Raw genomic sequence first — 21,599 nt, 5'->3', positions numbered from 1 at the left:
TCATTTCTCCTTTATTCTTAACCATGATGTTATTTCGTAAAATAGTCTTGAAATAATGGGAAAATGTAATTGCCAAGGCAATTCTGCTGTTGCTTCTTTGCTCTACAGGGATTAGCATGTATATTTGTGGAACTGTGTGGTTCTAACCAAGGCTCTTCAGGATTGTACAGCATTGCCTAATAAACACAGCACAGCTGAACAGGGCTCTAGCTCTCAGATTTTTTATTCCGGTCTTTGTCCCACTAGTGTGACCTCTTCTCAGCAGTTCATGTACAGTAATCCTGTTGGCAAGCTGCAGCAGTGATGGAAAGAGACAATATCAAGTTCTGTGCTAAGCTGTCCATGCCCATCTTTTCCATCAGAGTCTCCTACGGCAGCAGCAATTTCAGGCTCTATCCTGAGCTTTGTGTTCAACTTTAATTGCAGCACTTGATGCCCAACCATCCATTTGCTGTGTCCTCTAAGGAAAAGCCGGGTGGTTTGTCAAATGGAAGGGACCAAAATGGCCAGGATTGGGCCATGGACTACTGCTTGGTCTTGCTGGTTTTGAACCCACAGCAAATTGTACGTGAGAGAGGAAAATAGCAAATAGATCACCTGTCATCAGATTCCTTTATTTTTTTTCTCCCAGATGATGGACTTCCAAAATGACTGGAAGCTGATCACAGTGTTTTTTAGTGCTGAAACCTCATGTTCCTCCTATGCTTCCACACAACTGGTAAGTGCTTTGTGGGGTGGTTTAGCAGTCAAAGCAGGTAGTTAAGACACTTTCCCATACTCTGGTCTCTGCCATAGGGAACCAAAGGAGTAGTTAGGTCTGGGTTGCTGGGATGCCTCAATCCAATGATGTAAGCTCCTGGCGCACAATGTGTTTTAATTTATAAACATCTGTACTTAATTTGCCATCTCTAGTCTGAGATGTCTTAGTAGAACAGCTGTTTTCCACCTTCAAGTATAAAGATACTTTTCTTCTCTATCCCTGTCTTTTTTTTTTCACTGTATGTCAAGTTCTCTATTTATAGGCATAAATTACAAGACTTGTTCCCGTGTTATTTACTTGTTGCTGGCTAAGGCTGAATTTAGAATAGAGTGATTCTTAATAACCCTTCAGTACACAGCTCAATACACAGAGTTTGTGACTTTTAGGAAATGAGTAACTTTTTTCTACTAATTTTGATGGCCTTTCTAATCTCATTTACAGAAGAACTGCATATCAGAAAACCTGGAAAAACTTAAAGAGGTCTTGGATTTTTTGTATAAGAAGGTAAGATGTATTCATCAACCCTGAATAGCTGAGTCCTTTGTGTATTTTTCCAGTCTCCCCGACTAGACTAGAGCTTGTATCACTCTTCACATGACTTAGAACACCAGTCTCATTAACATCAACCCACTGGATCTGTTTGTTTTCACTAAGTGTTTTACTCCCGTTTTTAAAAAGCTGGCGCATACAAACAGAAAGGGTGGATGGGTAATTGCTCTATTTTGCAACACAAGCTAATGTACCACTCAATCTTTGGGTATTTTAAAAATGATTTCTGTGAAAATTGGAGTACATCCGTCTAGGTCTGAAAGTTATGTTTAACAGGGCTGTTGGTCAAAGGAACTGGTATCTAATTACTGGTGTGGAACACCTAGACAGTGTACAGGCTGCCCACTCCCTGGTGATGACTTTTACAGACCAGGGAAAACATCCATTAAAATATATGTAATAGACCTTTTTTCCTATTTTGTGTTAATTTAAGAATCTCAGCCTTTCTAAAGGTCTTCTAGCTGGCTGAGCTAAGAATTATCTGCTTACCTAGGATGGTTTCTGGGAAGCATTCTGCACTGTGTCTTGGTCTACTAATGATAGTAGACTAGATGAGGATAGATTTCTACTAAAGCAGACTATAAACTGTTTAACTGAATTATTTCAATAGCATCTTCCATTAATTTTGTTTTGCTGCATTGAAGGCCCACAGCATATTCTAAACCTGCTACAGTCTGGTTGCATCAGACCACAACCACTCGTTTTTCTCCAGCTGACTTCGACAAATGTTGTGTATGGGGGAAATTCCACCCACACATTTTCTTCAGATTCTCTCCACTATTATTTCCAGAATCTGTTTATGTGCACTTGTGAAAGTGAAATATCATTATGTAAATGAAAAGCTGCTTTCTGCACGGGGGAGAGGTGTGGTGTGTTGCATGAGTGCTTGTGCTGTTATGCAGGATGTTTCATCCCCAGCTTTGCATTGCTATGTTGCCAGAAAAATGGTAGTCCCAAGTTCATTTGAGTTCAGTTTAGTTGGCTGGTGGCCATTTTGGTTATGTAAAATGAATTGCTGTGTCTCAGTCAAGAAAGCATGGTCACAAGTACTTCATAAATGATGATCCTAGATAGCAGGCATAGGATCAGGGTTCAGGACAGAATTGGCAAAGACTTTGGTAATTGATTTTATGTAGGCAGAATCCTAGGCCAGAAGTAATACACGTGAAGTTGTAGATGTAATTTACTATAATTGCTGCTTGCTGATCTCTAATTGCAAATCTAGCATGAATAATTTCTACTTTATCACTGCAGGTTCCCAAGGCCTTCGTAAATCTAGTGGATTCCACTGAACTCACAACTGCCTCTCTTGCATGCCAAGATTACAGTAATGCCAGGTAACAGGTTTCTTTAACTTTTTGTCACTGTGTCCTGCTGATGTTCAACAAATACCTACGTATATGCACTGACTTTGACTGAAATACAATCTGCTGAACTGTTTTTCTGCCCTTAATACAAAAGTATGTGAAAGATTTTAAGTCTTTACTTTGTTTCTGATATGCTCTCTCTGAAAGATGTATTTTTACTAGGAAGCTAGTGCTTTTAATCCTGTCAAATTGGACAGCATATTTAAATATTGGGTCAGAGTTAAGGAAGGGAAAAGAGAAAGCCTCAATGCTATACAAGCACTGTTGACCAAGAGCCAAAGCACTGGTTTGTTATCAACAGTTTTAGCCACAAATCCAAAACACAGCACCATATGGGCTGTTCTGAAGAAAGTTAACTCCATCCCAGCCAGACCCAGCACTTAGATTATAGTCACAAAACTGCATCATCTAGCTACCCCCAGTTTTTTATTCAGTGATACTTTTGTTCTGCAACTCTCAAGTCAGAAGCTCTGTAGGTGCTTCAAAAGTTTATATTTCTACATATCAATGCTCACAAAATGAGCAACTGATTTTAAAGGACATTATTAGGCTATTGGAAAAATTCCACTTGAGCTTAGGGTATGCTAGGGTAGAGAACATCCAAGTTGTCAGTTCCTTATGGTAACTGCATCTATTTCTCTGTCTTGCTCAGTACTTTGTAACAAAAGCACGAGTAGTTTGTGTCCTGATTTAGCATGGAGTAGGAGTGTGCACATGAGCAGCTATGACAGAGTAGTTTACAGCTGGTGAGATTACACTTTGTCTTACTCCACAGTAATTTTTTTCCCTGTGCTCGTGGCATAGGACACCATATGTACTAATATAGTCATCCTGAAGTGTTTCACAAGCTTTACAAGTATACAACCTTGGAGATGTTCTGATGGAACAGGGGAAGAGGTTTGGCTGCTATGTAACCATGTACTTAACAAATACAAGGAGAGGAGAGGATTTCTTTGTCAAAAGTGGCTGTATGAGGCACTCTAGCTTATTTCTCCTGCACAAACATGAAGGAGTAAAATGTGAGAAATGTGGAAAAGATGTGTTTAGGAATATGGGCCTTGCCATGTATTGAAGGCCTTAAAAATAAAATGAAATGGATCTATTTTTTTTCCTCTGAGGAATTATTATATATCCTTATGTACTTAAGGCAATTTGCATTCTTATTGTCAGCATGCTCTTGTGGCTGTGTTTATCTGGTTGATAAACACAGTTCCCACTAGTTTGTTAGATGACCTCAGTCCCAGATCCAGTCCCAGATAAGGACCTCCAGCATTTGGCTACTAAGTTGTCATTATGAACTGTGCTTTGAGAGAAAAATACAAATCCATACCAATATGAGAAATTTCAAGAATCAAAGAAGATAATAGTGGTTGACACTCTCAGTCCCTTGCCTTAACTTTAGGCACTGAAGTTTGGGACATAATAGGAACATAAAGTTCCCTCCTTTACTAATTTCTTACTAACTAGAAGCATCTGCACTCAAAGTAATGCATGAACTCTATTTTTAGGCATATAACTCTCTTCATGTATTTTATGAGGTTCCTTTGTTAGGCTTGGGTAAGATACTGGTCCTGAATTCATATTTCTTTCACTCACCAGCAGTGTTAATATCATTTTATCAGAAAACTCTCATTTTATGGGTTTAGCTAGAGCTCTGTGAAAAGGATCCTGACACATACTTATTGCTTATATCTGCAACCCCCCAGAAACTTTTTCAGATTCCAGTCTTTCCAGGAAATTTCAAGGGAGTGTATTTTGCTGGAATCTGACTAATCTTAAATGTATCTTATATTGTTCCCATCTACACCTTTAGGAACTCTCAGAATTCTCCAGCTAGCTTCAAAATGTGCAGTATACCATCTCACCTTGCAGATCAGGAATCTGACAGTGCCAATCCTCCTTTAGCATGTATAACCTTCTGCAACTTCCATCCACATTTCTAGATGCAGGTTTTCAAGTCAAATACTAAAGAAAAAGTTCCTGTGGAAGTATTTTGAGTTTGTTCAATTTTCCTGTGTGACTACAGGGAGGAAAATGTTTGAAAACCAGTGCAGCTCTTATTTTAAGCTTGAGCATGTTGCTAGCTTGTGAGATCCTGTGCTAATCTAAGTCTGGCATACTTGTCAACTGACTAGGCTTTCAAATCAAAAAGAGATACAGAGCTCTGGATATGGGAATATATGTCATTTATGTTTATATCAAAAATTTGCGTGTTCCATGTAGCCTTTTCTACAAATAAAACAATTTACTCTTTAGTATGTGCTTGTCAGTGGCTTAAAAGAATTCATGATATCCATTTGGTTTATCAAAAGTTCATAATGTCTTTCATGTTTTTAATTATTTTCTGCAGGAATCAGTGCAATTATATTGAACACTCCACATTACATGATAACGTACTGAGGTGGTCCTATCAGGTATGGTATCTTCTGTGTTTTTGGCTCTCATATTGCTAGATGTGTCTATTCATTTGCCAGATTGGCCTGAAGCAAGGAGGTAAGGGAGGAATAGCAGTGAGGAAGTTGAGTCACAGCCTTTCTATCACATATCCATAACAATCCCAATCCCATTTCTTACCTCAGGAATATTGGCAATAAGTTCTATCTTAATATCTCTTTAAGTTTTAGATGTCTACATAACTTTTGGCAACCTAGGATTTTTCATATCCCATCAGAGAAATGATCCATCTTGTCCAGTAAAATGCCACATCATTTAGAAGAGGGAAATTTTCTTTTAAGACAAAGACAGTTGTGCTAGAGTTTCTTTTAAACATGCTAAGATGGCAACAAACATGACACTTCATTGCCTTGCTAAACTTGCTGCTCTTTCAAAGAAAATGATGGTAAACCATTTTTCTTATAGCTACAAGGATTTTCCAGTTGTTGTGTAACAAGATTTCATTAAATTACTGTGTTTGTTCTGGAATACACAATTTTATTTCTGTGGTTTATTAGGGATGAGGATAATTTGAATGTACTTTAAGCCCTGATGAATCACACATACATTACACTCTCTACCCAATTATACTTATCTCATTAAATGGTTGTCTATTTAGGATGCTTTGGAAAAACTATTGGAGTCTGAGAGGTTTGATCAAAAGGATGACTTCACTGTTGTTCTTCAGCCTCCTCTCCAAGGAAGAAATCTGCTCCTCAGACTGGTGAGTAAACTCAAGCTGCTCCATCTTTCTGAATGAGACTGAGTGCACTATTCAGCCGGCTTTCCTGTCCTAGGCTGTGTAATTCTGGAAAATAAGGGTAGTCAGGCACAGGAAGAACATACCTCAGGATCAGACACAGAAGTCGTGAGAGTGGAACTTGATTTAAACAGCACCAGTCAGACATCCTGTGTTTTTGAATGCTATGCCTCAGGATAAATCAAGCTTTGGCAGCTCTGCACCTAAAGTTGCAAGTGTCTGAAGCTGTCAGTGCTGCTGATTTTTCTATATCTTTGTAGTCACCATCATATTCATTCCTGTTTATGCTCAGGTGTTTGACAACAAAAGCAAAAAAAAGTGGGTAATGTGATGTATTTAGAAAGGTTAGAGGGACAAAAGTTAAAGGTGTTTGTAAACTATGTTGGCAAGTACAGTTATTTCCCTGCAATGAGTCTGGGAACTCAGACTTTTTTCCTGGTGTAGGCAGTAGGGAATGAAGATGGGATTGCCTAGGATGTCAGGCATGGTTTTGCTATAAGTGGTCCTTAAAGGGAAGTTGAAAGGTCAAGGTTGTCTAAGATCTGGCAATGAAGATCTTAGGGAGAATATAACTTTCTGGAGAATGGCTCACTTGGAGTGTGGTATCAAAATCCATCACATTAGGTGTTTTTTTGTAAAATAGGTTGATAATGACTCATGGTCTGGGGTTTTGAGCATCAAGATAATAGCTTCATGAATTTGAGGTAATTCCATTGCTCACCTCAGATCAGTATCAGAACAAAGTGAATTGGGAGAAGAAATTCTTCTTCCAGGAAAACAAAGGATTTTCTGTCTTTCAAAATCTTCTTGTTGCTACCGGGGTCATCTTTTGCCTGGCTTTTTTTGTAGATGACTGGTCCCTATGCAAATAGCAGACTTCTAACTCTCATGCCATTAGTTTTTCTGTCAGTAATTTGCTCTATTATTTCTTTAAATACTATCATGTGTCATAGGTGGATTCTTTATTTCTTCTGATTTGTGGTATGCCTGCAGGCCACCATGTGTAACCTTCCAAACTCTTCCAGCAGTTACATTTCATTTAAAATTCAGCATGCTCACTTAAGACAAATTCTGCATGTTTCTAATCTTTAAAGGCATGTATAAACTAGAAGTGTTGTTTATTCCAAATGATTAATGTATTCACATCTACTGTGAATACATGTGTATTCCTGCTCTACTGTGTGTCACTATTGTGATCATGTTGTGTTGTTGCTCTGCTCTTCTTGTCCTGTTGATGTGCAGCAATCATTTACAAAAACAGCATCTTTCTATCTTGAGACACCAGTAGTAACTGGGATCAGTGGCAAGTGGCTTAATGAGAATACCAAAGATTGATTTCCTTGTGGATATGGATATTGTTTTATGGGTTGAGAGCTTCTGTCACTGAATAACTAATCTTTCCATACTCTTGATTATTTTATGATGCTTAAGGTACTTTCCCTTTCAGGGCAAGGATGATTTGATTACCACATCAGAGACACAAGTGGAGATTTTGGAAGATTGCATTTTCATGGCTGTGGGCCTCTGGAACAACATGGTAAGCAGTACTACAGAGACTGTTTCTTGCTGAACTTGGTCTGGATGACTAGTAGCAACCCTGCACAAGCCAGGCTTTGAGTAGCAAAGAGGCAGGGGAAGGAAGAATACACAAATTATCCCATGACTGCTATCCTCAGGTGTGCAGGGAGGCTGCTCTTGAGTAACGCTAAATGCCCTACACTTCCAAGACAAATCTCACTCTGCTGCTACTTTCTACTAAGAACTTTTTAGAAAGGTTTTCAAAGTAGCCCTTTGGGAAGCCTCATGGACTACATGAGCTGTGACAGATTCTGGTTTTGCTAATCTTACTTCTTTGACAGCAGAGCACAGGATGACTGAGGCTTGTCCTAACCTGAGATTACAGCAATTATACTCCTGTCTACTCTCCTCTATCTTGCATCCCCCACCATGCTGTACTAATGAGTCTTATACCACTCTCTCCTCCTTCTCCCTCATCTTTGTGCTGCTGTTGCTCATAGTGAAAAGGGGATAGACAACCTTGAGGAGCTCTTGTTATGTCCTCTAGAGTTGGATGTCTTATCCAGCTGTTTTCTTTTATGCTACTTTAAGCAGTAATAATGCTGTTGTAGCCCATATCATTTAAAGAAGCAGAATTTGCAGGAAGAGGCTTCTATTAGAGACTTCTATTGTCACCAGATGATGTATCTACAAGAATAGTACAGTCACTTTTAATAAAATATGTTATCTTTTAGTTAAAGTTAGTAGGAGCCAAGGAGTCAAAAGTTGATAACCTATTGCAGTGGTAACCTTGGAACAGCCATGCTGGGTCTATGTCCTTTGCTGTTATCTGTGATATGCCTTGTGATGATGTCACAGTTCCTACTTCAGTTCTTCCATCATAAAATAGATGCCCTCTGTTTCATTTTTCTGTCGCTAATCCTTTTCTGCACAGACTTTATTTGTCCTCCTCTGCTCTGTCCTTTAGCAACCCATTCTGTGGCATGTTACTCTATTCTTGTCACTCTAATTGCCCAGGAGCATTTCGTGAAAACAGCAGAGATGAAAAACCATAAGCAATATGAAGCTGTGCTTTTAAGGCTGGCTGCATCAGGGCCAGTTAGCCAGACTTGGGCAGCGAGCATGCTGTGGAGCCACCAGAACCAAAGCATTGTCACAAGGGAGACAAATACCTGCTTTGCTTTATTTCAGTGTTTTTACTCAGTGTGAGGTGATTCCTCTAGTGAGAGGACAGCCTAGGTGAGCTGGAGGAGGAGCAAAATGTAGCAAACCCACATTTTGCCACTGGTTTGAAGGAAGACTGTGTGGTAACAATTCCCTCAACTCATTTTGCCATCTCTTTTCCTGACTTCTCTTTGATTAAGTGGACTTTTCAGAGTACAGTAGCAATCATCAGAAAGGAGCCTTTCAGGGTTGCTTCTTTGTTTGCCTGTGATTGCCTTGTCTGCCTGTATTCTGCTGTGATATAAAAGAAGATATGAAAGATGTGTTCAGCATAAAAAGCACTAGCAGGTGTCCTCGCCCGATAAAGGTCTCTCCAGTTCTGCTGGGAAACCTAGCCAACTGTTTAGGCTGACTTCTTTAAAAATTGAAAAAAACCCCATAACACAGTCTTGGGACCTGATAGAAAATCAAGAATTGTGACTTGTGGACCTGGAAACATAGCATTGAACCTCTGAATGAAACTGCATTCAGAGGTTTACCTTCTCCTGCTCTCTGCCAGGCTGTCAGGACCTTGTTTTGAGGCTTGGTACCAACCTCTTTCCTGGAATAATTACCTGCTTATTGGCCAAAGGGCAAAACCTTGAAAATCTAGTGGCAATTGGCCTTAGGGCTGCACTTCAGCCTGCCTGAGGAGAAGCTGAGCCATTATGTTCTAAGGCTTGGTCCTAGGCAGGGCTGGATATTTGACCAAAACTGTTCTAACTCTTTAGGACCAATGCAATTCATATGCTAAGCACACCAGAGAACAGTCAGATAAATGGCATTGGAAAAGCTGAGAGAGGTTGGCTGTGTAGTTGGACAGCTTTGATGTTTACCACGGAGAGCCTGATCGTAGTAGGCATTGCCAAAATTATTCAGTTTTACCTCTGGACATCTATCTGAGGGCAAAGCCCCATTTATGTATGTAAAGAACTTCATAAGTAGGAGAGAGGAGTTCTTGTCTTTTGGCACTTTTTTGTGTTATGGAAACAAAACCCAAGCCTATCCTGCAGCCAAAAGAGAAGGTAAACCAGGCAAGAACCCAAAAGTGAACAGCACTGCAGGAGGCTGCCTGTGCCTCTCTGTTCTTTGTTCAGGGGTTTGTGCTGCCTCTGCTGAGTACCAGAGCAGACCCACACACTGAGTGCCTGCATGACATATGTGCTAGAATTCAGGGGAGGGTTGGTGGCCACAATACAGCCCTGGTGCCCCATTCCCTGACCAGGACTGTGCAGCTGAGCGCATGGGAGCTGTCAGTCTGTGCTGGGAGAGCAGTGTGTCTAAGCCAGCTGGAACTTACTGCCTTCTGGAGAAATTTGTTCTTGTCACCCAAGTCCCAACACATGCAAGTGTCTAATACCTGTTTGAACTTAAAAAAATGAGGATGGGAAAGTATCCCAATGTATCTTTTCCTTTTCTCTGAGCTTGACTTTTTTTATTTTTGTACTTAAATTATTTTGCACGTTTCAGGGAAATTAGTTTTATTGCCCCCTCCCCCCCCCGCCCAAAAAAAAAAAAAAAGCAGACTATTTCTTCAAATGTTTCTCTCAAAGAATAGAAACTCTGTAAGCATCTTCTCTATTTCTCCGAATTTTCCCATTATTTTCATTGACAGAAGAATCAAAATAGAATGTAGCATTCCTGCACAGAGTGTATTGGTGACATCAAGCCTGCTGCTGTTGTATTTTCCAGTTCCTTGCATCCTGTTTCTTGTGCAGGCTGCTGGTCCTGGCAGCTGGTGGTGCCAAGCTGAGCAGACATGCACTGAGGGATCTAAACCCTAGCCAATTCCTCTGTGTGTGATTGCAATTTAATTAGCACTCAGCAAGCTGCCTGAACAGGTGAAGTGATTATTTTTGGTATTTGTCCCTTTGTGCTGTCACTACTTTCTGAATAATTCCATAATTTTTCATTACAATAAACTCCTCTCCATCTTGTTTTAAGAAGGCCAACAAACATAAACATTATTAAGTCTCTGTATGGAATAGGAAAGCACCTTTTGGTGTTGCCTAACATGTGTGAGAGTGTAGATAATGAAACAATTCTGAAAGGTAGGATAAACAATCAACACTTATAGAGAGTCAGCATTCCCAAAAGCCAAAATGTTTGGATGGAGGTTTTAGTCATGATGGGAAGACAGTCTGCTCATGTGAGAGGCCTTGTTTTCAGTTCCTTGCTTTTGTAGGTATACGTGTGGTATATTATGCATAGATAAATATTTATCATAAGCAGAATAAATTTTTAAATATATATGTTTCCTTCCTGAAGGAAACATATATATGTTTCCTTCCTGAAGGAAAACTTCAGGCACTAGAGCCTTTGCATTGCTGCTGCTCTTCCTTCCTTCCCACACACAGCATGTGTACAATTCCTCTGTTCTCTCCCTTTCCAGATGCAGCCAGTTGGACAGAAGCAGCCTTATGGTGCCACAAAAATTGTACAGTGTCCATCTCAGGTAAAAGGGCTTCCTTGTTATTCTGTGATATTATTTATTCTTTGTAGAATTTCCACATTTTCAATACTGTTGTTTTCTGAAGTTTTTGGGAATGTGCGCTTGCCCAAGTTACTGCACTGTTAAAAACTGAGTGTTCCTAAAGTTCATTGACATGGAGTCTTTATTTTCTATAGATGAAACTCTGAAAAAAAGAACTTTTGACAAAATTTGGTTTAATCATCTCTGTCAGATTTTTTTTTGTCCAAAAATATATCTTGCTAATCTGAATTTATTAATTGCAGGTATGATGTGCATTATCAATATTCAAATTTGCGTCACCAATAAAATTGAATCCATATATTTTATATAATCTAGCTTTTCTATGATTTGCCTCTGCTAACACGTTTTACTAATTTAGTCCCTGGAGCTGTCAGTAGTCAGGATTGGAGCATCTCATGTTAAAAGAACAGGTTCTTGTATGCGTTTGCATTTGAGCTCTGGCTTCAATAATTTGATAGTGATAAAATATTACTGGCATCCAAAAGCTTCTGAGCAGCAATTAAAATATCAAAGACATAGAATTTTATGGTTTGTTTGATGTTAGATTTAAGGCAGGAGGTGGTGCTGTGCCTAGAGCATACCTAGGACATGGCTTCAGACCAGGGCTTAACTTTCAAGTCTAACCTGGTTTGCTTCACTAATGCAACGTTCATTCAGAAATTAATACTGTAAAGATTTTTTTCTCTTGGAAATTGTAGCCAGAAACTTTAACGTCAGCTGACGTGTTTCTACTAGCTTTGTAAACATACTCTCTTCACTCTGCAGGAAAATCCATACTTGTTTACATATAGAAATAGTAACTACTCATCTTCCCTGAGGACATCAAACCGCATAGAAACACCTCAGGTACAGTAGGACTGTTTGCATCAATGGACTGGGTGTATTCCAGGGAGTGGGGCAGGTGGGTAAGAGTGTGTTGTAACCTAAATAAACAATGCTACCTGGGAAAACTAAATGCAAAACTCCAGCTCTTTACTTCTCTGCTTGACTAAATAGTCAGATGTTTAATAGCAAATTATCTCCTCGGTGTGTTCTGTAGAGTGTGGGTAAGGTAGATGTGTTCAGCTAGCCTAAAGTGAGGCTTGCCTTCAATGGTAAGAGCCTATGTTAAGCATCTGGATAAAAATGTTATTTTCCCTGGGATAAGAAGAGAGTGAAAATGGGGCTATTTAGTCCTACTGTGGAAGAAACTAGATCAGATCCAACTACTGTGTGGGTCTGATTTAGTCTTTTTTCATTGCCATAATAAAACTGAAGAATATGGTTGTTTTCTGGTTTATTTTTTTTATGAGATACTTTCAGATTAGATGTGTGGAGAAAAGACTCATGATTGTGTTTTTTAAGTCAGAGTACTCTGATTTTGAGCAGAACTTGGTGTTCCCAAGCAGGAACAGAGTGAGTTGATAATGTTCATTTTCATGCCTCTGAACACAATGCCTAGACCATTTAGACAAAATGGCCTGTTTGTAACTGGAGTTATAAGATGCATTTCTGTTCACATTTTAATATAGTGCCATCTGTTTTGTTGGTTACTTGGGGTGTACAGACCTTGCCGTGAGGCAATGGTACCTACCACTCTGATTTTTGGAAATAGCTGTAGTGTAGGAGGTGTTAAGGATGTAAGGAGCAATACTATGTTATGTTTGTGGTTTTTTTGTTGGGTTTTTAAATTAAAAATTAAAAACCCAATCCAGAAAAACGAGACAAGACATACAAGTATCATTTCCTTAGGCAAGTTAGCCTACTTAAGGAATACTGCAGAGAGATTTGGAGCCAAAGCACATCTTTGAGTCTTGTGTGATGGTTTGCTTTGGTATATTGATGGTCAGCCCTTCACTAACAGTAGACTTTGGGGGTATTTCTGTCAGTAGGCTGCAACCCAGAAGAGCCAGGAGGGCAAACCCCTGGCTGCACGAACAGGACTGCATACACAGAAGGCAGGCTCATGGCCTGCTGACAGAGTTATGGTTTTGTGCTAAGATATTTCAGGGATATTCAAACAGTTTCTCACAAAAGACGTTCAGGGTATGGGCACACCAAACGTTGCTTAGCTGAGAGCAACATGGCTCAGAGTCTAAAACAACTGGCCCCGCTGGTAGGCATGAGTTGTGCTGCACTCATAAGGCTGCAGGACTTCTGAGCAGGCTGAGTTTGTGTTTGCCCTCAAAAGGCACAGACTGAGGGCAGGCTGAGCTGGCTAGTTTATAGAAAGTATGTAGGAGTTCTATTAATATAATGCTCTGAGATGTAAATAGTTTACCATGACCAGAGTAGAGTGAGACTGATGCGAAGTCTTGCCCTGTCTTTGCAGGAGAGGAGTTATGGAACAAATATTCCCTGTCCTGACCGGGATCCCTCTGATACAGTTCCAGTTTCAGGTATAAGTACTATGCCTTTTTGTCATAGAGCTACTTCATTTGATGACAGAAGAGCAGAACTGGGTTTACTCAGGAGAGGTATATTTTTCTTTGCAGAAGTGCACTTTGTTGACTGTGGTTTTTAAGAGTCTTTTTGGAACAATGTGAGTGGTTGTATAGCAAGATGCAAGTTCAATACCTCAAGGGTGATGAAAGTTTATGCAGCTGCATCTTCCATGTACAAACAAAGAAGTGACAGTGGAAAAGATAGGAGGCAGTCAGGCCCTTCCTTTCCGGGGGGATATACTGTAGGAGGCTCTTGTTAATGCAGTCTGAGGTGCAAAAACCCATATGGAGTTCCTTGGGTAGGTTTTTCATTCCTCAGAACCTGTGATGGTTCTAAATATCCACCAGAGCTGTGCCTGCTTTTCAGTCATTTTCACCAGTTAAAAGAAATTTGAGGAAGAACAAATGCAAGACTGGAATCTTGCTGTCTCCTTTGTCATTGTAGCTACTGCCCAGCTATGGTACCAAGAATAATTTGTCATTCGATACCTATCAGTCTCTGTCGTTCTCAACTGATGCTGCCATGAATATTAAAAATACTGTCTTTGCAATGATTTATTATGCTTATTCTGAGGAAAACTTTTAATAACCATCACAATTTGTAGTTTTCTTTTGTTCTTTCCCTTAAACTACCCTTGTTTTTGTTTTTTTTTTTTTTAGTTCATAATTTAAAACCAGCAGATATTCAAGTGATTGCTGCTGTGGGAGATTCACTCACAGTAAGTAAAGATCACTAGATAGCCATTGCAATGAAAAACTTACAATGAAATTTCTGATTTTTTAACCTGGGAAATGGTATACATACTATGCCCTATTAAGCCAAACACGTTTTTCACATTTTTTTTCCATACTCCTCCTTGGCTGATTGATAATCAGATCATGAATCTAATCTGAGTGCAAAGTTCCCATTTGAAGTCCACAAGAGTCCAACACAAGGAAGAAATGTAAGATTAGATTGTGTAGCCGCAAAACTATTCTGCTGGAGTGGACTTGCAACAATTGCTTTTCTTTACAATTTCTTTCGATTTTTGGCAGCTCCCAAGGTATTAGCCCTGAAAGATATTAGTGAGCAACTTGAAGAAGAAAAAGTTCTGCATCTGATTGTGTATATCTGTGTATCTATATAATATGAACAATATATGATAATGCCAAAGCCTATAAAGCCATAGTGATTCATACTAACTAAATATATGATTAAAATTGCAGTAGAACATCAGGTGTGTTGAGTGGAACTTGCCTTGAGATTTTTTTATTTTAACACTATTCCTTGTTCTATGTAAGCTCATTATCCCTAGACTGGTTGTGATTCTCCAATCAATGGTGACTGCTTTACTGCTCATATAATAATTCATGTTTCCTACATGTTCTGTGCTAATTATCACATTAAATCCTTGTAGTTTTTTCCTTGGAGAAACTGGGAAAGACATATAATCACTGTACAACTTTTTAATGTGAGGAACATTATAATAAATTATTAATTCAGAACAACTGCTGTCATATTTGTTCCTTACGTAAATTTAGAATTATATTAGTATTTTGAACATTCTCAAGTAATTTTCCCCCACTTGATCTAATCATGAAGTTGATAGAAGAGGGTAATTCACTGGAGTGGAGTTAAAATACCTTCAGCCTTTGAACTTCTTGAGAACAGGAATCTGTTCTATTTTGGGAAGATGACATAGCTTGCTTCATTAATATGCTTTTAAGTTATTCTCAGTAGGATCAGTCAAGAAGTAGTTACTGTAGCAATGCTTATTTTCTGAAGGTGAACTCTTCTTCTCCTCCAGGCAGCTAATGGGGCAGGATCCAGACCCCACGATGTTCTGGATGTCCTGACTCAGTACCGAGGTCTTTCTTGGAGGTGAGTCCCAGAAATCTTCCCCTCAGTGGGAGAGAATCCATTTTCTCCCATTTTGATCAATATAGTTGTTTTTGTAGTAAATGAAGGCTTGTGGAAACTGGATTTGATGTCACGTTTTGCATGACAGGACATGGCTGTACTATTACTCATGTTAAAGAAAATACTTCAACTAGTGGTTATCTAGAGTACCAGTGGTACCTAGAGAGTTATCTAGCATGGCTGGAACAGACCTGGGTACATGAAAAAATGGGGTCCTTGTTAAGTTCTTTTTCAATCTCATGGTTGTAGGAGACCCTGGAACAGGATCTTCTAAACTCCACTGCCGTTGCATCACTTGCTCATTCTGCATTTCTGTCCCTGCTCTTTCTGTACCCTGTCTGCTCTTGCCCAGTGTAGGCCCACATCACCCATTTGTCTTATTTAAAATTGGTGGTCTACAAAAAATCTTTTCTGCTGTTGTTTCATATGCAGTATCTCTTTCCTTCATCCTTTCCCAGTATTGCTTACATCATGGAGAACAGTTCATCAGTTATGAGTCAATACAGACAATATGCAGCATGTTGTTAGACACATCAAAAAGACTCTGGAGAAAGGCAGTCATGCTCGCTTGTGAATCTGCTACTGTATCATTTAATACCTAACCTGTCAGGCTGATCTTCTGTTCATCATTTTTTACCAATCACTGCAACTTTAGAAGACGTTTAAACACATTCACAGAATCATAGGATGGTCTGGGTTGGAAGATACCTTAAAGATCATCTGGTTCCAACCCCCATGCCATGGGAAGTGCCACTTTTCACTAGGCCAGGGTGCTCACTTTTCTCTAGACCATGGTGCCACCATCCAGCTTGGCCTCAAGCACTTCCATTTGCACTTCAAATCTGTTCCAGATTAAAGGGTCATTATAGAGATGTTCTAAGTCAAACATTTTATATTTTGATCTTTAATAGAAATCCATTGAAGTTTTTTTGCAACAAGTATGCTAGTAATTTTTTTCAGCATGAAGGCGAATAAAGAGCACATGGACATAATGGTGAATTTCACCAGTCTAGAAGTATTCTTCCAGTTGAGTGAAATGTGAGTGGGGGGAAGGCAATGGGGGAAGGCAAAGGTATTGATTTTACTTATCACTCTGAAATATATGCTTTTAGAACTTTCTGTTTTGGTTAGATGTGTTAACTAAAAATGGAAGCTATAAACATTGTAATAGGCGTAACTGTAGCAAAGGTGGCACCCTTGAAAAAATCGCATTTCTTTCAGCTGAGTTAAAAAATATGCCGAAACACGTGAAAGAGTTGAAAGGAGAGCTGCCTGTGCAGGGCTTCTAGTATGACTGTTCTGCTGGAGCTGAGTGTCTCTGATGTGGGGACAGGCACCCAGGGCGCGGTGGGCTCAGCACAGCCAGCAGCGCGCTCTGTACCTGTGCGGTAGCCCCAAAAGGGGGCACTCTCCTACCTTGTCCATTGCCTTGCCGAGCCCATCGGACCTTACCAATACTTTTTCCCTCTTCTTTCTTCTTAACAGTGTTGGAGGAAATGAAAACATAAGCACAGTTACGACACTACCAAGTAAGTGGCTTTTTCTGTAAATTTGATAAATATGTGGTGCTGTTTATTATTCAAATACCTAAAAGGAGACAGGAGAAAAGCGTTAAAATTTGTAGTGTGACACGAGCAATCTCTTTGTGTTTAATGTCCACTGCTGAGTAAAAGCTGCTTAGCAGCCAGACTGTAATATGCTGTGCATGACTTAACTATGTGTTTTGTAATTCCTAGGTTTTGGTTGTTTCAGTATTCTTCTGTTGGTTATAGTTCTGTCTAAAATGTGTTTGGTCACAGATGAATCAAAGGTCTTAGCTCATAGCCTAAAGAAACTATTTTGACTATATGGGAAAGTTGTTTTAGGCAGGGGCAGAATCACATTACAAGATCAGATTTTACATGCTTTTTAAAGGTCAGGACATTTTAGATCTGGGGTGTTTGTAAGGCTGGTTTGTAACCTAAGATCTAGAAGGGAATCTGGGGTCTTTGGGGTTAATACATCTGGGGCCATCAGGCTAAAGGATTTGATTCCAACCTGTCTGCAGTTATGAGCATGATGACATGAGGTTCTCCTGCCTGAGTATATGGTTACCCAACCTTGCTTGCCAGGCAAAATGGCATTGCTAGCCAAGATGGTTGTGTTAGGTCACGAGCTATCTGAATTCATGAAATTCAGAAATCTTGAAGGCAGGGAAATGGTTGTATGGTGATGAATCTCCATGTTTATTATACTTAAAGGTTGAATTTTTTTAATAGCTATCTCCTAAAGCTTTTTAATGGTCTTTTACTAAAATCTGACCTTTATTTCCTCATTTGTTACCTGCTGCAGGAAACAATATTTCAGGGTTCTGTCTCTTTCTGCAGATATTCTTCGTGAGTTCAACCCATTCTTGGTAGGGTATTCCATTGGCACTGGAACACAGAATTCAAAAGATGCCTCATTAAACCAAGCTGTCGCCGGAGCTTGTGCAGAGTAAGAGGAAAACTTTTAATTTTAATAGGAATTTGATTTTTTTCTGTAAAATTCCTTGTGACTAAAAAAGGCCCAAATCCTGAATTTGGCAGGAGCACAGTAAGTCTAATAGATAAATATTTTTTAATCCTAACTAAAGCATGAATGCCAAGAAATGTGATGAGGACTTTGACATGGATTAGAAACACTGCAAATAAATTAGCAACAAAAGCAATACTTTCTCTGACATTTTCAGCCAAGAAAGCCACAGCATTTTACAGGCACTACTCAGAAAGCTGTCCTGTTGTGAGTCAGACAAAAGATATCTCCACTTTATAGGAGGTATATTCAAACCCTCTTGTCATCAGGACCAAGAGTTTGTGTAGAGACTGAGAAAGTTGTGGATTGTTTAATTCTTGGTCTGCCAGAGCTGGGAATTAACTAGAGATCACTATGCACCCTCTTCAGTGCAATTCATATCCTATTTTTTCCACTGGTAACTGTTCTTATAAGACCTACTTCAGTGCCTTGAGCCTGTATAACAACATTGGTATGAGCACAGACACTTCAGAGCTATGTCTGTTGATAGCATCTGTCCGATGGTGGGGAAAGTGCATTTTCTATATAGTTGGTAAAAGAGTAACTATGCAGCATTTGCAAAGTAGCCCAATGCCTGTTGGATGCTAATTATTTTCTCTTTTTTCTTTTTCCATCACTATCTCGAAGCATAGCCTTCGTTGGCTATATCATACATTCCATTCAATGAAAACTGGACTTTCTTTGGAGTTTTTTGGTTTTTAATGTCCATTAGTCAGCTTGCCTCTTTGCCTTGTTATCTGTGCAGGATTCTTTCTTTAATTTTTTATTAATGTATTTTATGATTTTATTTTTCTTTTATTTTTAGGGATGTTCCTGAACAGGTTAGGAGACTGGTGGCCCGCATGAAGAATAATTCTGTGAGTTCAACATATCATGACTATCTTTAGAATGATGTGACATAGCATCATTAATTTCTACAGCATAAAACTTCCCAGTGCAGAGTGTGAGTTCAGCACAAAATAATCTATAGCTTAGTCTTAAATGAATTTGTGCCAGTGTATGATAGCTGCTATCAAGCCCAGATAATTGTAACCTTTTAATCATTTTTACTGGAAGTGGCTGCAAATGCAGTGCTGTTTTTTCTGCTCCCAGCCCACGTCATCCTGTAAGATAACAGATCCCATTCTCTGAGGATTTTGCTGTGGTGCTATTAATTATCCTGTAAGCAGGTGGTTTTTCCAGCAGAAATGATACATGCTAGGATGTTGAGGGGAAGCTTTTCAAGTAGCAAATCGTGTGGAGTGAGCATGTGAAGTGAGGAAGGGAGTTGTTTTCTAAAAAAACAAATTAGTGCCCTTCTTTCATCTAGTCAGCAGCTGATTTTTGAGGTACACATTCATTGTTAAGAATTATTTGATTAATTGTCTGTAAAATACACATTAAGTTGAGGATTGCTTGCATGTTTCTCACCTCAGCTAGTGCTTTGAATGTTTGCTATTTGTAATTTGACAAATGTGTTATGCAATCAGTGACCTAAGTTACACTATAATAGTTTGGCTTTCCAATGGTGCAGCTGGAAAGCAGCCAAAAAGCCTTCAAGATATCTGTGTGCGTGTTTAGTGTAAATACTCTGGTGTGTACATATTGGCAAAAATATTTGCAGTACCTTCCTTCTTGGTTCACTTTGTTGTAAACAAGATTTCCATCTGATGGATGCATCTGAAATGAGATTAAAAGGAGCAGCAACTAACAATGAACAGTTGGATGGTTTTCATTCAAAGTTTCTAAGCTCTACTCTGCCAAATTTATTGCCCTGAGTATGTTAACAGAAATGTATGGAAATATCTTTTATTTAGGTAATAATTGTTACTACTGAAGTTCCTTCTGATGAGAAAGCCTGCTCATGGTGGAGATCATATAGCTTTGATTTAAGAGATCTTTTTTACTCTCACTTTTTAAAGCACTTGTTGAGTGTAGAAGGGAGTTTCTCCCTCTTTTTGATTTTTTTACATTTTGAGACCAAACTACTGAACAGTGTGTATACTTGCTGGGATATGTTGCCTCCAGCCTCTGAAGAAAGATGTTTTTAAACAACTGGAGGCTGATGCACTATTGGTGCTTTTCTTACTGGTGCTTTGCACTGAAATTAAAGCATTAGAATATTGAGCACAACATCCACAACATGCTACTAAGCATATTTGAACCTTTCCTCAAAGCTAAGAAGGTGTTTATTTACTGTAGCATAATTACCTTGATTTAGCTATCTATCCCTTTGCAAGATCGTTGCAGAAACAAAAAGTGCTGCAATATTTTGCCATTATTGTTAGATAGAGTTAATATTGCCCCACTGTTCTTTGCAGTTTGTCTATCAGCAAGTCTGAAATATGTTGTCCCCCAGGGTTTACCAGCAGGATAGCTGCATTATTTATCACACAGTAAAACACATACCATAATTTTTACATGAAGATATATTTCTAGGACTGCAGGAAGAGTCACCCTGTGTGCACAAGATATTATGAAGAAAAGCATACAGATAGATTTTGAGCAACAGTTTACTGAAGTAAATAATTTGATGCCATTGATATTGTAATTTTGGTTTAGATCACAGTAGTTTCTGCATCTTCAGTCATGACTACAAACTTGTTTTTGTTGTGGATGCCTAGGGGAATGATAGCCATGTACTCTGAGAAATGGGAAATTTGTGTTTAGTATGTTGCTGCCATCTCCATCCTTTTCTTTTTTTACTTAAAAACTTCTGTTCCATCTCCTTCTCTGTGTAGGAAATAGATTTCCAGAATGACTGGAAGCTCATAACACTTTTCATAGGAGGAAATGATCTCTGCAAAGTCTGCGAGAATCCAGTAAGTTCCCTACAGCAGGAACTGGGCCAGTCAAGGCACAGGGTCTTAATGCATTGCAAGGGGTAAGAGGGAGCAGCTCAGTAGGGTACAAAATAGCTTAGGCCTTACTTGTGCAGCTCTGGAATGCAACTGTACTGAGACCTTCAGGTTGCTCAGCATAGTGTTAGAGATACCTTTAGAACACCTGTAAATTGCATAGTTGTTGAGACTTTGTTTTGCTGCTAACTAGGATTGTTGCATGGTGACTTTACCTCTTGTAGATAAAATGCCAAGTGGTTTTTACTCCTCTTTGCCTCTTTGTCACACTCCTTAGTCTTACTTGGTACTCTCAATATTTTCAGTGCTATGGAGAAGTTCTAAGCACAGCTCATGCTAATTCAATTATATGTAATGGGGTATACATATATATATATATATATGTATATATCACATACATACATCTAGCCTTTAGTGTGTGTGATTGTAGGGGAGGTGAAAGGCTGTGGCAGACTCCTCACTTAGTGATGAGGGTTACCTACTCACAGGCAGTTGAACATACACTTGTCATCCTTCATGATTCATTTTGGATGAGGAAGAACAGCAAAGCAGCATAGTAAGATGGTTATAAAACAAGGAAGGAGCAAATGAAGCATTCCTACCTTCTGCTATCAAACCAAACACAAAATGCCTGTTCACATGACTGGGGTGGGTTGCAAGGAGAGAGCATGTGTGCATTCAAGGATCACAGCAATCTTTGTGTGGCACAAGTACAAATAGTGCCAACCACAGCACTCTTGCTGAGCTGTGACTTAGGAAATGAATAAGGGATCTGAGCTGTCTGCTTCTATAGAGTAGGCAA

The 21,599-nt window shown here is 39.2% G+C and overlaps 1 protein-coding gene across 1 annotated transcript in view; it reads left to right on the top strand.

The window, feature by feature from the left end:
* The window catches only part of PLB1 (phospholipase B1), a 77,803-nt gene that overhangs the window by 9,869 nt on the left and 46,335 nt on the right, over positions 1–21,599 (top strand). Inside the window, exons 9-24 of the mRNA XM_054514462.1 lie at positions 632–718; positions 1,202–1,264; positions 2,564–2,646; positions 3,503–3,512; positions 5,034–5,090; positions 5,729–5,833; positions 7,317–7,406; positions 10,983–11,045; positions 11,850–11,930; positions 13,396–13,462; positions 14,168–14,226; positions 15,295–15,368; positions 16,893–16,936; positions 17,774–17,882; positions 18,766–18,817; positions 20,681–20,761. Of these exons, the coding sequence (XP_054370437.1) occupies positions 632–718; positions 1,202–1,264; positions 2,564–2,646; positions 3,503–3,512; positions 5,034–5,090; positions 5,729–5,833; positions 7,317–7,406; positions 10,983–11,045; positions 11,850–11,930; positions 13,396–13,462; positions 14,168–14,226; positions 15,295–15,368; positions 16,893–16,936; positions 17,774–17,882; positions 18,766–18,817; positions 20,681–20,761 (1,125 nt within the window). The remainder of the gene's footprint in view (positions 1–631; positions 719–1,201; positions 1,265–2,563; positions 2,647–3,502; positions 3,513–5,033; positions 5,091–5,728; positions 5,834–7,316; positions 7,407–10,982; positions 11,046–11,849; positions 11,931–13,395; positions 13,463–14,167; positions 14,227–15,294; positions 15,369–16,892; positions 16,937–17,773; positions 17,883–18,765; positions 18,818–20,680; positions 20,762–21,599) is intronic.

This window comes from Molothrus ater, chromosome 3, assembly GCF_012460135.2.
Source record: "Molothrus ater isolate BHLD 08-10-18 breed brown headed cowbird chromosome 3, BPBGC_Mater_1.1, whole genome shotgun sequence".
NCBI lineage: Eukaryota > Metazoa > Chordata > Aves > Passeriformes > Icteridae > Molothrus > Molothrus ater.
Note: the sequence above shows the minus strand (reverse complement) of the source record. Positions and strands in the feature narration are given on the sequence as shown.